This window comes from Pavona decussata, unplaced genomic scaffold (genome assembly GCF_977016875.1).
Source record: "Pavona decussata unplaced genomic scaffold, jaPavDecu1.1 SCAFFOLD_56, whole genome shotgun sequence".
In the NCBI taxonomy this organism is placed as follows: domain Eukaryota; kingdom Metazoa; phylum Cnidaria; class Anthozoa; order Scleractinia; family Agariciidae; genus Pavona; species Pavona decussata.
The window spans coordinates 1,127,681-1,144,850 of record NW_028145478.1 but is presented as its reverse complement, the minus strand read 5'-3'; the positions used below and the strand labels follow the sequence as shown (position 1 = coordinate 1,144,850).

General features: G+C 39.0%; 1 protein-coding gene across 2 annotated transcripts in view; it reads right to left on the bottom strand.

Annotated features, from left to right (window-relative positions):
• Positions 1-613: 613 nt before the first annotated feature.
• The window catches only part of LOC146480069 (aldehyde oxidase 3-like), a 47,298-nt gene continuing 30,741 nt past the window's right edge, over positions 614-17,170 (bottom strand). For both annotated transcript variants that reach the window (XM_085110147.1, XM_085110145.1), the window contains exons 24-41: positions 16,213-16,292; positions 15,843-15,952; positions 15,242-15,346; positions 14,563-14,641; positions 14,321-14,435; positions 12,875-12,955; positions 12,462-12,571; positions 11,273-11,327; positions 10,648-10,706; positions 9,562-9,723; positions 8,870-8,954; positions 8,073-8,116; positions 7,121-7,251; positions 5,397-5,528; positions 4,944-5,067; positions 3,024-3,120; positions 2,433-2,543; positions 614-1,664 (exon numbers count right to left, since the gene is read on the bottom strand). In XM_085110147.1, coding sequence (XP_084966273.1) covers positions 1,597-1,664; positions 2,433-2,543; positions 3,024-3,120; positions 4,944-5,067; positions 5,397-5,528; positions 7,121-7,251; positions 8,073-8,116; positions 8,870-8,954; positions 9,562-9,723; positions 10,648-10,706; positions 11,273-11,327; positions 12,462-12,571; positions 12,875-12,955; positions 14,321-14,435; positions 14,563-14,641; positions 15,242-15,346; positions 15,843-15,952; positions 16,213-16,292 — 1,748 coding nt within the window. In that variant the 3' untranslated portion in view covers positions 614-1,596. The remainder of the gene's footprint in view (positions 1,665-2,432; positions 2,544-3,023; positions 3,121-4,943; positions 5,068-5,396; positions 5,529-7,120; positions 7,252-8,072; positions 8,117-8,869; positions 8,955-9,561; positions 9,724-10,647; positions 10,707-11,272; positions 11,328-12,461; positions 12,572-12,874; positions 12,956-14,320; positions 14,436-14,562; positions 14,642-15,241; positions 15,347-15,842; positions 15,953-16,212; positions 16,293-17,170) is intronic.

The following is a 17,170-nucleotide window of genomic DNA, read 5'->3' as shown; positions in this document are numbered from 1 at the left end:
TGCATCTCTTCTTTGATTCTATGAAGGAATTGTGACATTACAGATGATTTTCGACGGATTTATTCCATTTCGTGCTTCGGGCATGGCTGAAATACTGTTCGGCCTTTCGTTACACTTAGCAGTAGAAACCCGAATGACGCTAACTCACCGAAATCGCTTCGAATCGACTTGAAAAGCTGGTAAATGTCAAAGAATACAATAAGCAGTAAGGTAAGTTGACTTTATTGACAAAATAATGTTTGTTTCTACCATTTTACACAAATCCGTTGTATTTCTATACAAATCCTTATAACTCAACGGCTCTCAGATATTGAGCTTGGGCTGCCTGTGGCTCATGCAGACACTGGATGCAATAAACATGGTTAAAATAATTATTGAAGTCGTTTTTGAACTTTCATTAAGTTTCTTTTGAACGCGCATGTCAATCCAAGACGGCCCAGATTGTAAACCACAAGTGTAAAAGTTTTATTCAATTGGGTCAAATGTTCATCTTACTTCTGCGTTTGATAACTATTGTACAGAATAAAACTCGCGATGAAACATAATGACCATGTATACTAGAGCCAGTATCGGCGAAACTGTATTTTACGTAATATATCAAGAACAAGAAATAGTGTTTCATCCGATTTTTATTTACTTTTATTTTTTGCTTACATTGTTTTTTATTTTGTCATACTGCAAACACTACAAAAAAATCATAGCATGTATCATTACAATTTCTTTTACATATACACTACTTATCATCTGATTTACAAAACACTGAGAAGTGGGTTGAAAACCGAGGCGAAGCAGATTTTTTTTTAGCCAACTTCTAGGTGTTTGGAAATCGGATGAAACACTCTTTAGAGTGTTTAATATAGCTTCTCAAACTGTTAATCGTTCTTGAAGAAATTCAAAGCAAAAGTTCGTCAAATTTTATGATAAATAAGATCACTTTTCTAAATCTCCGTCACTGTAGCGATTTCCTTTGAGAATATACATTGTACACGGTTTCTTCTTATACAAACTACACTGCTTCAGAAGCTGTCCATCGGAAATCAAGAATACAAATGATATTAATATCAGCTATATGTGAATGAACCTATATGATCTAGCTTTTCAATCATGGCATAAGCTGAAATACTCGGAAATACTTTGTGTGGCTGTTATTTCTTCGTCATTTGCCCTCATTAAACTAAACGCACCGACTTTGTCGTTGATGGCGTTTGATCGTGATGATGTGTTCTCTGCCCTTTAAGTCGATGGCCAACAACAACAAATTTAAAGTAGATTATAGTTCAATCATTGCGTAAGTGTGCAGAATTTCAATAATTGCTTTTGTTTTGACAAAACTTGAACTACTACTTGAACTATACTTTAAACTATACTTGAACTACTTTGAGTAGGTTCTTAAAACTACAAACAATGTGTAATTTCTGCCAGATATTTATCTTCAATCAAGTGATCTTCCGACCAAACTAATACATGATTTCTCCCCGAATATAACCATGCATAACTAACTCGTCAGACTATCATCTACTGGTTCATCTCTATTAATACGATTTCTGCACTAACAGATATAACAGTACAGTGTTTGAGTCCTCTTTTTCTGTTTTCTTACAAGGTGAACTGGCTGGGTTCCACAAGGCACGCTAACTGGGTGTCCTCAACCAAACTGGGAGCGTCTGGAAAAAGAAATCACAGGTAAGCCACACAAAATAATACCTGAAATGTCCCATAACTAGACATTGCAATCGTCTGTCTACCCTGTCAACAAGTCTTGAACACCTGAAATTTCGATTATTTTAGTACAAAAATCACAATGAATCCACATCCCAGATTAAACCGCTGTTTTCTACTCAAAATTGTGTAAGGGGTGCAAGTGAAAAAAATCAGTACTGTGTTTGTATGTGTATGTTTGGAGGGGGTATGCTAGGTAGATGCTTTCCTAATAAGACAATGGTCCTACTTAAAAAATTGCAAACAACTTGCATATCTTAGTAAGCATCCAACGAGCTTTAACGAGATGTATTCCAGATTGTCATCACTTATCATCTGAGAGATGGTCTCGCTACTCAGCCAGCCGAATGCCCTACCTAGGATCATTTTCTGTTAGAATCTGGCCCTAGGCCAAGAAAAAAGAAAGATGTGGTGTTCACGTGCGTGGGAAAAAGAAAACAATCGGAGTCCCCGACAAGAATCGAACCCATGACCTTCCAAACACCAGCTGAAAGTTCTAGCCACTGAGCTACTAGGATGATCGCCACCAAATATAGCCGCCCGCCCTTGCTCTAAAGCCCCTAGAGGTTGGAATGATGAAAGACTGCTGTATTGGAGGCCAGGTGAGCGAGGTCGTTAGAGATTTGGTTCCCTGTCCCATGTTCGTGACATGCTGGACATTACACAATTCTTTAATCCAAAAACATTCAATACAAGTAAAAATCTCCACTTACTCATGGCAAAGTAAGTGTCTCCTTTATCAATCTCAGCTCGTGCTTCTTCCACGGCGTGTTTCACGGCAAATAAACTCGCGCAGGACATGCACAGGGGAGGCTCTCCCACGGCTAATAAAAAGTAAATACAGCAATAAATGATTGAAAAGAGAAATAGCTGCTTATATCAAGAATGGTTTTCAACGGAATGCTAATCTGTGATTGGGTCAATCCAGGCTGTTCACTACGGGTAATGACGGCCTGATAACAGGACATTGGCAATGGAAACAAATTCAATGACTTTTCCTTTTTCATATCTGCTTAAAATGCAGTTAACGCATCTGGAGTTGTCATGATTGTGCTAAATAGAGTACTGTGCTTCTAGGCTGTTCCCTACAGGTGATAACAGCCTGATACCAGGACACTGGCGATAAAAATGAGTTCAGTGGCCATACCATTTTCATTTTCATTTTCATTTAGAGTGGCCATGATTGTGTTTCAGAGAATCCCGTTCTTCCAGGCGTAAAAGCCTTACTATCCCTCCCCTTCCCCATGCCGTCAATGACTCCCTTTACATACTAAAATTCAAACCCACCCAACTCCCCTTAATACCTTTGGACCTCAGGATGCCGAGTGGATTTGGAACATTCTTCAACAGTGATACTCTGAAGTCAATTGGAATGTCCTTTGAACAGGGAGGCTTGTATTCCTGGGAATAACAGCAGGGAAACAGTTAACGGGAACGTATCACCCAATCACATCTAAAAATCCCCTGGTGGAGGTGTCGAGTTTTGCAAGCATTAGCGACGATGTGAAAAATTGGATTTGGATAGCGAAACATCGAGCAAATGTCTCTATCCATCATCACCCATTGCCAATCAACCTTTTTGGCAATCTGGTGGCCACCTTGAATCGCAATGCAATGCCGGGTATTGAGGGGGCAAGGCCTGTATCAGAAATAGAAGATAGTGTAGGATTCCGTTAAAGTGCCTATGAAGCGAAAATCGTTTTTGTGTAGTTATAAAATTCGCACTTTGAAATATATGATTCTGAAGTTTTAGAGTACTGGGGTAAGAATTGCGGATTTTACGAACTTTCAAAGTTGGGCTATTTTGCTCTCAAAAATGGTCAGAGGACTGGGTCAAGTGACGTCACCTTGGTGCCAAAAGTTTGTTTACTCTCATTCCGTTCTTACCGCCAAAGAGGATTGTAGAAAAGGAAAAGCATGTCTAGCGATTCTGAAATGAGCAGCTTCTCTGACACATTAAGCACCAACAATGAAGAAATATCCTGTCTTCTCTTCCGCCATGATGAATTGCAATTCTTGGCACCAATATGACGTCAGCGGTTATTGTCATGTGGCATTTTGGCCGCGCGATTCGAATACCATTTTTGAGTGCAAAATAGCCCAACTTTGAGCGCTCACAAAATCGGCAATTTTTTACCCCAGAAATCTCAAACTTTGAAATCGCGTGTTTGAAAGGGTAAATTTTATAACTACCTAAAAACAATTTTCACTTCACAGGCACTTTAATGTATTGGTGATAGAAGCTTTGTCCCCGTGGCATCCCACAATGCATTGTGATTCAAACTAATTTTATGGTAGCACCTTTTAATGTAGGTACGTTAATGTGCTTACGAAAAGGAACATATCCTGTGTGTTTACCAAAAAGAGTTTGTGGAAACCAGAAAACAAGATTATCGTTTATTAGTACCACACAAGTGAATAGTGCTTTTCGCGCGCACTGATTGGCTAGCTCGAAGGTGATTAGCCAAGTACTATTCACCTCCGAGCAGCCGAAGAGAAACAAGATGGCTTCCCGTTTCGCCACGGTCACTTAAAAGGAAAAATATTTCGATAAAAGAGACAGCTATAACAAAAAATACAAAAATGGCAACAAAGTTTGGTTTGACGGCATTACATGGTAAGTTATTTAATCTTTAAACGTCATATTCTAAGGCGAAAGATAAAAGTACAAAAGAAATTGTTTACGAAAACTGTCGGTCGAGCACTATAATTACAATGTAAACAATGAAACATCTAATGTTTTGCAGTATGGTTTCTACAACAGGACAAATTTCACACAGCAATCGAAGAAAAGACACGTAGCAACTAAACAAGTGCCTCCAGAAGTTTTATCTGTCCGCAAGAAAGTGAGACGAAACTTTCTACAATAATTCGCTTACAAAATATACCGCGCGGCGCGCGAGATTTTAAAATTTCCCACCATTTGTCGATATATTGTCAAAAATAAGGTAATTTTTGGTCCACTTCTTATTCAGCTTGTTTGGTATATACTAAAACAATTATTCACCTCAGTGTCGGTGAAAGTGATAGATATTTACCTCGCCGCTTCGCGGTTCGGTAAATATCCATCACTATTCACCTCCACTTCGGTGAATAATTGTTAATTCTTCGTGATTCACCTCTGTTTACATCAAGCTATAACAGGCGTGTCTCAGTGACATAAAAAATGTCCATCCAAAGTCGTCATAATGAAATTAATTCTAGAGTCTAATGACCAGCCTTACCCAGGTTCCATTGGTCAGGTTCCTTCCCGTTTGAGGATCGTAGGCGATTTTCTCTGTCAGCCACATACCAAGTCCCATCATAAAAGCTCCTTCCACTTGGCCTATGTCCAACTCGGGATTCATGCTAAGAATGTGAATCGTGCCATTGTGAAAGAGGTAAAACTGAAACTCTTCCAGCTTTATGTCACCACAAAATATCGAGGAAAGGTAAAGAGGTCATGTACTTACAGGAGGGGTCATGAAGAGCACCGAGATAAACAAAATTGATTAATATAGCCTTATCTCCTCACGGACACTGGTTAGTTCGAGGAAAACGTCATCGAAATAAAAATAGAAAGACAGGTAGACAGAAAACAGACAGAAAAGAAAAACAGAGAAAAGGAAGAAAGTTTGAATTTACTGCGACTGCGACCACTGATTTCTCTTGAATTCTATTATCGCCGATAATTTTACCTTTGTCCACAATCATTCAGTATATCAGTGCGTAAAATTTCTCTTTCCCCTGTTAGTACATCTAGCTCCACCTCGGTACACGTCACTCCATAAACGTTGTAAACTTCAAGCGTCGGTGTTACGTTTCTTGACCTACAAGGGAAACATGCTACATCAGAGGATTCCACTAACGACAGATCAAACTTATGCAATGAAAGTAAGGAAAGATGGCTGGAAAGATTAGTACAGTAATCGCCGACGTTATTAGTTTCGATAAGCTTGCCTTTCCGCTGTCAGTGGTCGACGACCGAAGCGGTGAACACTTATATGTCGGGTTGGAAGTAAAATATTCAGACGATTAAAAATTTACTCCAGAGTAGATTCGGTATCTTGAATATCAGTGTTCTAGTGTCCGCAATGCTGCCTGGCAACGCTGAAAAACAAAGTATGAATGACGTCAGACAAAGGGAAGGTTGCTAGGTAGCAACAGGCGTTAGACAGACTAGCGTGAGTAGCGTCAGACGTTGGACCAACTGTGCATACATCAAGAAAGTTTTTCCGTTCAGTGCTGGATCAAATTTCAACTGCAATGTTCATCAATATTCACTGGATGGAACTATCTCTGCAGAAACTTTTCCCTTTCTTCCAGAAATATTTTTTTGTGAAAGATTGCATTGAAGAAATTACACGTCTTGTGGCCGCGGTAAAATAATTATCCGTGGGAAATAATATTCATCGAACACGACAGCACCGCATGCCCGTTGTACATTTCGTACTCGCCAGTGGAACTACGGAAAGACCATGCTCATCAAAATAGTTGCTATGTTCAGAAACCTTTTATCTCCTCATTTGATATTCAATACGAGCATTAAAAGAGGGCTTTCCACCCAGCACTAGCTTCGCGAGGTTTTGCGAATCACGTATTTCTAGTAATTTTAGTTCATAATTGGCAGCAATTAACATTTCTACTGTAATTTTCATGTTTGTACATCATTTTGATGTTCGGTTGCTTTTTAATCACATTTTGGTGAATTCTGGTAGTTCTCTGAAGTTTTTGGGAAATCCAAAATGGCGGATCCAAAATGGCCGCCTTTTGAAAATCATGGCGCAATCCGGCCAGGGGTTTTAATAGGGGAAAGTGCGCCGGGTTCTTGCTACACCTCTGCAAGCTATCAATTGAATATTTCTTTTTAGACAATTACTCAAATTTGATGTGTAGACTTCACATTCCAATCAAACTTTTGACTTTAGACTTTGTGGCCGAAGTATTTTATTGCACTCTGTTTTCAACAACGAAAAAATCGTTTTCATAAACATCGTCCTACTGATTTACCCAGGCCATCTTGACATGGAGCACAAGATTTCTAGGATTTCTTATTCGATTCGCTTGGGCTGAGCGGCATAAATCGTAATTAATTCAAAAGAGTTTTTATAGTCCAGGTGGTTCCATCAACTGCAGCTGGTAAGAATTTGTTACTACAGAGATAAACATTGCAAAATACAAAATGAAAAATCCCCCACGTTAGAGAACGCTGCAAACAGGCCCGCTCAAATAGGACTTTCTAGTTGAGATAAGGGGGCGGAAACGCCCCTCTCCCCTCCCCAGAAGACGAAATAAGCTCGGTAAAACGACAGTTAATAAACAAGCACCATACTGTTTTCGTGTTTTACCTGAGAGACCAAGTTGCTTGGTTTGCTGATTCCACCCTAATATTATTTAACATCTCATTTTTTAGTGGACGTACATGTACTTAGCTGATAAGTCCAGCCCATCCTCGTAACATTTGGCAATCAGTTCAGGCCATGTGGCGGATGGCATGGTTTTTCTGACTGGATCAATCACTTTATTTAAAATATCACAGCATCCCATCACAGTCTAAGTATTGAAAAATACCCAAAAAAAAGCAATAATTAAAGGGAAAAGGCCTTAGGGAATACTTCTCGAACGTGATAAAAACATTATTTTAAGATGTTACTTGTATTATCAATGACATTCTTTTAAGGCAACTTCCGCCGTCGAAATGCAGCCTCATTTAGCATTTCCGCTGCCAAAAATACTCACGTTTAAAACAAAATCCTTTTCGTGAATGTTCTCAAACTCATTGATAATTTATGAGGGAAAAACAAACGAAATCGCTACCGTAAAGGAGGTTTAGGAATGTGATATCTTAATTATTACAAATTTGGTGAACTTTTGTTTTTAATTCCTCCAAGAATTATCGCTAGTGTTAAAAGCTGCATCAAACACTTGCAAGAGAGTTTCATCCTATTTCCAATCACTTCAAAGTTGGTTAAAAAAAAAAAAAAACAGCGGCGCCTCGTTTTTTCAACCCACTTCTCGGTGTTTGAAAACCGGATGAATCACGCCAGTTCAAACTTATCAAAGTCTTACGAAGTTGTCGAGAAAGGTCAACTGAACTATGTGGGATTTTATTCAGGTACAGCTACCTACCGAAAACAGCTCGATACAAAACAGATTATTATTGATCTACATCAGTACAAAAATGCGACTCTAAAGTTTTTGGTAATCTTATTTAGGAAAACTGGAAGATAGCCGGCTGCACCTGTAGTTGCAATGATGGGGGGTCAATGATCAGTCATATAGTCAGAGAATAACTGCTTGAAGACCAATAGCGCATTATAAACTATTAACGCGGTAAAAAAGATGAATGTGGACTATAAGAACAGTCTACCTACCTTACAACACAGTTCACTTGTAATGCTTCCACCAGTGGCTGCACCTGTAAGTAATAATTGTTTGAACGTTTCAAAATCCAGGAGGGAGTTGCACCTACCTCAGTGATTGGGTCAAAAGTTCAAATAGTTGGGAGTTTGCCCACGATGAACGTCCATCACTTACAGTAAGTTAAGCCCACTGTTATGTTTGGGGGGACTTGCCACAGTTCGAACGGAACATGGAAACGGAGCCAAAACACCAGTAGGTCAGGCCAGATTTGAAAACTTTACAATGTACTGCATTATATTAACGAAATTGTGGTTATTCGTTCATCGTTAGTTGTCACAGTTGTCATCAGCTGGCCGACATTAACAAAGCTAAGCACGTATTCCTTTTTGTGAAAATACCCAAATATCAGGATTTATTATATCTTAGTTACCGTTACAACCTTATCATCACAATTTAAGATCATTGGCTACGTCAGCGGTCGGTGAGACCACTTCCGAGTAGACAAACCAACAACTTGTTAAACGAAAATGTCAAAAAGAAACGTATGGCAAACAGAGGCTAATTACTAAGAAGAAGAATGTGAAGAGCAATAACTAAATAATTAATAATAATAATAAATATGGTTATGATTGCGCAATAGAAATTAATAAAATTATTATTTATTATTTAGTATGGCAAACGGGGGCTAATTACTGAGAAGAAGAATGCAAAGAGAAAATAAAGGGGATTTTCTTGTGAAAACACGGAAGAAAAAGATCCAAATAAATTCTTTACCGCAGTCTCTATAAGCTCTTGAAAGAACACCTACTGTTTGGATTGGTAAATGCTGCAGTGGGTTTGATGGCAATCATCTCTAATGGACATTGCAACTTGTACGCGGCAACTTGAGCTACCTGAAACGGAAGAATGCAAGAAAACGGTATGGGCTGGTCACAATGAATTCTTTTACTCATCGTTTTGCTGTTTGTTGCTGACTGATTGTCTGAGAAGTTTTGATTTCAACGAGTCTTACCCTGAGGAAAACAAAAATAACAGCTGCCTGGACGACACCCCACTAAATCAAATTACTCGACCTGCATCAACATGACTTTGCGCGAAAGCATGCAGTAAAACCCTTCTCTACTTCGCACTCGTGTTTAAGATTGCCTCACGGCGACTCCGAGAGAAAACTAGAGAAAAAGAACCTTTAAACAAGTATGTGCTTAAAATTACGCTACTGGTGGTTTACCTAAAGAGGCGCTTATAATCACGTGCTTTTGCTTACAGTTGCAGTTGGCAAACCGGGCAAAAGATTGATGTCTAACGAAAGAAAAAAAACGACCATTACTATAATTGTCCCAGATCATATGCTTGAGTATTGCGCTTCCTTTCATTTTTGTCCCTAATTATCCTGGTCTATGTGGCATCAGTTCATTGTACGAAACGATTGGGAAGGACTACGATTGACGACGCTGAACAAGTGTCAATAATGAGGTAACGCTTAATGAAATGAAACCTGACCTTGGTGTTTATTCCTTGCCCAACTTCAATTCCTCCATGAGCTATGGCCACGGTGCCGTCCGTGTGAAATATCGACACCATTGCAGTAAACATAGTGCCCCCGTATCCTACTCCATATTTCAATGGAACCACACTGATCCCACGCTTTCTCCAGCGATTGTCCTTAAAATGAAACAAGTCAAATTGTTATGGTGCAAATTTCAATAAGTATTAAACGCGGTAGCTTCGTTTGTACAGCCACCTGATGATTCGAGAAAATACTGCCCTGTTGTCTTTGGGCATTAACCAACCTTTTTTTAATTTCAAAAAGAATGATATCTTACTACCTTGTCGATGGGATCATAGTAACATTCCAAAATTCTCACTACAAGCATTTTCAGCATCCCTTACAGGGAAATTAGTTGGATCACAAAACTACGACTGGAGCGTTGACATACATGTATTATATTGATATCCATCAAAGCACGCAGGAGAAGTGTTTGGAAGTGCATTACAAAGTTAAAGAGTTCAAAGACGTTTCTTTCATTGTATGGCAAGCTGAACCGCGATACACACATTTCAATTCGATTTTCAATCTGTTTCAGTCATTTTCGATTCGGTGCGGCTCACTTACAATAAAACTTATCTGATTGGCTAAAAGAGTTTCCAGCATCCAATCAACGTTCTCGTTTAAAGAGATCGTGAAGCATGTGTTTATAAAAATGGCTGAACTAGTGAAACTGGGGAACCCACCGTCAACTGTTCGGTCGCCTGTTTGGAAGTATTTTGGTTTTTAGAGATGCCGACGAAAATGCTGCTACTTGCAAAATTTGCTTTAAATACTGATGTCAGTTCTAAATTGGGAAACACCACGAACTTGACGATGCAATTGAATCGAAAGTGCAACATTTGCCACATTTCGCTCTCCGTACCATCCAATTCTTCAGCCGGACAAACAGAAAGAAAGCTTGTATTGGCGCGTGTATCGAATCGAAAATAACCGGATCGCGACCAGCGTAACGTGATACATATCGTATCGAGGTGTAGCTAAATCGTTTCACCCCTAGATTTTACTGATAAGCTCATCTGGTTAATCATAACGTGTACCGTGTTAAAGGTGTCAATTGCATTCTTTCTGTTCTGAAAGTCACTTGACTGTAGGAGATCTAACGAGAAACAAAACATAACAATAATGCATGCCATTTTACAGATTAACCAGGAATTTCGTCTGTTGAAGAAAGATGATGACTTGTGGCTAATTTGTCTGGAAAGGAAACGATTGGCAAAGGTGTATCCACATGCAACCAAGGTGATCGCTGTTAATAGTCTCATACGCATTTGAAGGCAATGATCACTGATTTCTTGTAACGACAAAAAAGGGCTGGGGTTCATAAGAAAGAGAAAGAAAACGCAATGAGCCTAAAAAATGTCTACGTAGAGGGTAATGACCAGTGCTCCAAAGCCACGATTCCCCCCCAAGACGCAACTGATAACGAAGTGGTCGTTATGGAGCAGGGTAACGTTGTAGTAGGCGCCACTTAGACACATGGATTGGCTGTTGGAACAGGACAAAAAGGCCGCGATACTATTACTTTTTGGCCAAGCTTTTTTTTTTGGAATGTTTGTTTTCATAAGGTTAAGTGCTACACTTTTTAGCAGTTTTTTTTTAAACATTTGGATGTTTCTATATAAAATAAATTGATAGCATTAAAGAAAATGGTGAAGAAATTACCACTCCAGAGAGTAGATATGTTGCAATATTTCAATGTCTGTCCCATCTGAGTTTGCTGCAAAAACAAGCAAAAATTGGCGCTCGTAAGACATTGGTGCAGTCTTTGTAACATTTGATACGAAACCTTCCCTCAATATTCTGTAATGTTCCCAACTAAATGTCTCGGGGTCTTTTAAGCTAAAGTAGGACACTTATTTTTCCCATGAACGATTTGTAGTTTACAAATACTTTTTGTCATAAGTAGATTCCAACACGTAGTTATACTCTAAAGGGGTAAAATCTGTCATTTTGAGAACGCCGGGGACTCAAATTACTTTTAAGGTGGCTTAAAACAGTATTCTTTCTGAGAGAGCCTGGGCGCGAACCTGCGTACTCAAAATGAAATGAGATCATTCTATTTAAAAAGTTGCTAAGAATATGCTCGCTTTTGAATGCAGAATGTTTTTGGCCCAATTAATTCTTTTTATGGAACTGCGCAAAATTCCACAAAAAAATTGCTTTTCGTTAAAACAGCAATGTTTGATGGGCCGGCAAAGTTAAGGTCATTTCCACGCCGCTGGGTGGAGTAGAGACTGGGACTAGCGAAAACATTCAGAATATTGAAAACGGCGTCGCTTTGATGTCATTTAGTATTATTGCTTATCTGTTTTAATCTTGTAAAGAGATAGGTTTTTATACAGCTTAACCAAGTTTGAAAGTCACGTTTATTCATTAATGGGGTTGAGCAATGTTAGTTTAGACCTCTTACTCCAGGTCGGATTTACTCGTTGTTTTTATAACGATTGACATGGAACGTGACCACTCGACATGCGCATTCCCTCCCAGTAACTACGTTGTGTAAAGATAACACTTACCAATAATTAAACCATTATGCACAATGTTTGTATGAATCTGGTGTATAATTCATTCTGGTAGAGCTCCAGGATACTCTTACTTAAACGTGACATCTCAGACAGCCCAGAAACTTCTTGGAACTTATCTTCGTTTTGCCGTGTTTGTACTGGCGCGGTGACTATCTACATGCTACTCTAATCAACAATAACATTTTGAACAATAGCTAAATACAGGTGACCTAAAGCTAGCTGAGAAATGGAGGACAGCTCCATTGTGGGGGAGTTCAGCTCCTTCTCGTTACAGGAATCGAAATAAACAGGGTGAATCGCTATATTAAATTTTGATTAGAACATACCTGTCCATTCTGATACAAGTTCGCTTTTCGTATTTCCTCCGGCGTTTTTTTCAAAGCTGTAGCGACGTGTTCCATAATAGTCTCAATTACGAACACTGCTTGGGTGGAAGCTTAAGGATCCAACAAAATCAGAAAAGTGGTTTTAGAGATAAAAGGCACCAGAGAGCTCTAGGAGCTAACAAACTCAACCCACATATTATGGGGTCACTATGACTCACTATAAATCGAATCTGGGCCACATTGGTAGGGGGGGGGGGCAGTGCTTTCACCACCGGGCCATCCCTCCCCCCGTACGCTAATCATGATACATGCACGTCAAACCAAACGTCTTTGAATAATTGAAGCATTGATTGTTTAGCGTTTACTACAATGCACTGATTAAAGACTTGCTATAAAAGAAGGTTTTCACAAACCTGGTGCACGACACCACGTGTTTCCTGGTGTATGAGTGCGAGTAGCATAAGGCACAATCTTCCAATTGGGACAAAAATATGCTAAAGATAAAAGAACATAAAAGGTGTGATAGGTGGACCTTCAAGGTAAAGTGTCTGCAGGGATATGAAAGTTCTATTCCAAGAGTTGAAGCGGAATATTTTCAGCAACAGTTATTCTTAAGTCCTATCAGATATTCCTCAAATATTCTTCTTTCTAAAATTCCTGAAGAAAGTTTCCACTTAGATCCGACTTGCAATCTTGAAACGATGTGATGAAACTTTCTTTTGGTAACATTGAAACAATCTAGGTCCATGATGATAATGGTTACAAAGAAGTCATGGTCGATTAAGACGGTTCTAAGTAGTCTTAAATAAAGGGTTCGTACAGATTTAATTTTTGTTTGCAGATAACAATACTTTTGCCATACTATTCCAAACCATAATTTTATTTTTCCAGACTCAAGGTTATGAGTAAAATCACACTCCGACTATCGGACAAAGATTTCATATAGCAATTAAGCACTTGTTGCAGCTTTCAACAAAACTCCACACGTTTTTCCGTTTTCCCAGACTTTTATTATCTTTATTTTCTATACTTTTTCCAGGTCTGGAAAACTTGTTTGCAGATTTCAATACTTTTTCGAGAATTCCAAACTTTGTACGAATCCCGAGTCTACAAGGAAAATAATCAATCCAAGACCAAACAAATCGCCCTTCAGGGAAAAACATTTGGAGTATAATTCCTATTAATCCAAAGTAGATTCTAAAGAGCGCAGAATTATCTGAAAACCTACTAATGAATTTTGTACAAAAGATAGACCGCTTATGCTTATTGCTCATCACTGATTCTCTTTATATGTGAGTCGAACGTTTACAGTGTTCAGGAACGGTAGAATCTCCTTTGGTTTGCCATAGCAGGGGTGGAAAAGTACCAAGCCACACTGCTGCACTACCACACTACTTTTGAAATGAATAAATTTAACTCGCGTGTAAGACATCTCATTAGTTCTCTTTTAACCAACCTCATTGGTCACCTACACAGATCAGACTACATTATAACAGCACAGTGTAACTGTGTTAGATTAACGAAAAGAATTTTGCGGATAAGAAAACCAAATGTCGATCCTATCAAATTGGCTTAATTTTATTTAAAACACCACAATGACATTACAATTTAATTTCGCTTTCAGATAAAAAAGGTGGCGGTTAATGTCTTCAATTTTTGAATGCAGAGAGATCAAGTGTATATATTAGTATGAGATAGTATGACAGTATGAGATGTGATGTTTGTTCGATATTGACTTTTGATTAAGTTATTGGCCGTTCTTTGTTCCATTAAACAAGCTTACCATTGCCATATTGGTCTATATTACTTTACCACGTGTATTTGTTGAATTAGACATAACCACGATCAACAATATTTACCATTGTCAGCCCACGTTTGAGCATACAGCACATCAAGATCATTTGGGCTTGAGCCACAATCCGCGTATAAGTTCAGGTCAATTCCATTTAGCTTGCCGTCATTTGTCACACCAACCTATAGACAAATAAATATACTGTGAACGATCCATTGTAACATATTAAGACGCATGTCCGCTAAAAAGTCAGGTAACAAGTAAACAGCCGTCTTGTTATGTTTCAAGTGCCGAAATTCCGCTTCATACCTTGTAAGCCGCTTTGTATGGTTCTCTTAATCCAATCATCTCCATGTTAGTGTTTAGATCCATCCGCATACGAATTGGCCTATTAAGGAAAATAGGACTTAACACGGGGATAAGGTTTATCTGAACAAAGGAGACTAATTCTGCTCTGGTATGAACTATTAAGTAGGTTGGCTGGGTGATTGATTGACTTAATACAACTGGGCGTCGATCAAATGGTCAATTGATCGAATGGCTGAATGCTTGATATTGAATGGCTGACTGCTTGCTTGCTTGATTGCTTGGTTCGATTCGTTGCTTGACTGGTAGATGGATTGATTGATCGATTGATTTAGTGACAATGACTGGTTGATCGGTTGATTGATTGATTGATTGATTGATTGATTGATTGATTAATTAATTAATTAATTAATTAAATGACGGTCAAATGATCGATTGATTGCACGGCTAGGGAATCATCCTAAGTGATTGCCAAGGAAATAATCAGCATTACAAGCATGAGAATAGGATGGGGGAATTCCTTGCAAAAACGTTTGAGACAAGCTAAGTGATGAAGCAGCTCTTGTTTTAATAGTCTTACGTCCTTGTGACCCACAATCAAACATATGAAAAATAATATAGACGTTTTTAGAAAAAAACTAGTGGGCAAGGGTAAATACAGTCTTGTAAGATGAATTTCAACCTTTTTGTAACATATGCAGCCAAGGCACATGCTGCAGCAATCTGATTGGCTCTGGTGATCCTGGCTCCATATGCCCCACCGCACCTCTTCACGCTCATATTCACACTGCCAAAACAAGAAGAGTGATTAGTTGATGCACAGTAAACACCTTCAACAGAACTGAGATGGAAAATGATTAGGAGTTTTATTAGTCAAGGGAGGAAAAGTTGCTTGACAATGCAGAAGAGTGTCTGTGTAGCAGGCGAAAGAAAGTATATGGACTGGTTCAGATGTAAAATAATAAGACTTTACTCTTAGATCTGAGAAATTTGAAATCTTTGTCGATGGTCGAGTACGCGGGTACTCTTAGCTGCAAAGACTGCAGCCATGTTGTTGACTTATCAAATATAACCGACCGTAGTATTTAAGTAGTGTTATGATTTCACAGGCGTTCACTGGTCAGCGAAATGCCAATCAAAGTTTACGTGGGATGGTGGTATCGGTGCCCGATGTTCACTCTAACCACTACAACTTGTTTCAAAGTTACGCGTCTTCACGAGTTAAAAGGGACAACAGTTTTTCTACACCGGAATGGTCTAAATATGCGCTAAACAAAACCTACCTCTGAACAGGAAAATTCAGAGTCTGCGCAACAGCTGCTTGAGTACCATCAACGCATTGAGTTGCACAGTGGACAGTTATGCCATCATCTTCAGGAACACACAGCGCTGCCTGTCAAGCAAAATACAAAAATTAAAAAAAACTTGCGAAACAACCTTCCGATGAGGGACGAAAATCGAAGGGCCCCAAGAAAAAATCAGGAAGTAGGGCCGCGGACCAACAACCAGCTCAACTAACTTTTTTGACGCCATTCGTGGTATACAGTCTGTTATATGAAAATAATATTTTATGTGTACTTGCAAATAAACCGAGTCATCTGGAACGGTCGCAAAGGTTTGCAAAGATTTTGCCACGGACAATGAGTTTCTTACCTGTGTTTCCATGTGAAAGTGGTACTGATGAGAAGTATATATCGAGCCCTGCACAACATGGGCGGAGTTTTTAATTGCAGCTGATGAAGAAACGTACAGATTAGAATTAGTAAAAGACATTTTGGGTAAGGGAGAGAGGATCAATAAGAGCAGCAAGGAGATTTTCCAAAACTGAGCTCACTTGAGCAATAACAGAGCCCGACATTTACCACACTTAGATTTTCTTCAAGATCGAAATAGATTGTGCTGCGCGCTGTCGATCAAGCAGAGATGAGTCGCAGTAAAACTATATGAAAGAAAAGCAGCTTGACCATTCCTTTGCTGAGAATCTTTCGAAGGTTTCCTAAATTTGTTGGTGTTGAAGAATGTTTTTTGTTATTGCACGAAACCACGCTACGTAAGAGCAGTCAACCGACGCGCCATATTTCCTCGAATACTGAAGCATTGATCCTTTACCGCCATATTGGACGATTGCTCTCCTTTTAAGAAAACACTCCAAAATCAATTCCTTAACAGCTTACCCAAGACAATCTTTCCTTTTTGAAGGAGATAAAAAATATATTCCCCCAGATAGTTTTCAAGGAAATTAATGTCTTCGGGATTGACTGTGATGAGAAAGAAAGTACTCTTTTAAGAGGCGTTTGCTCTCACCTTTCTAAAATCTGACGGGATGTTAGCACTCTCACCATGATTTTTCAGTAAGTGTTTGCCGATGCCCACCAAGAGTGCTGGCACACGAGCAAGTTTCCTTGACAAGTTGATTTGGACAATTTTGAGTTTTTCGTGCGTCAAGGCCGGGTGAACAAAATTTCAGTGATCTTGCTCAAACACTGGAACAATAGGGAATACTTGACAAATTCTGCCATACACAATTGGATATAAAACATTTCAAATATCGACTTGCCAAATAACTGAAAACTTACTAGTGTAGCACGTCTTACTGCGTATAGATAAAGAG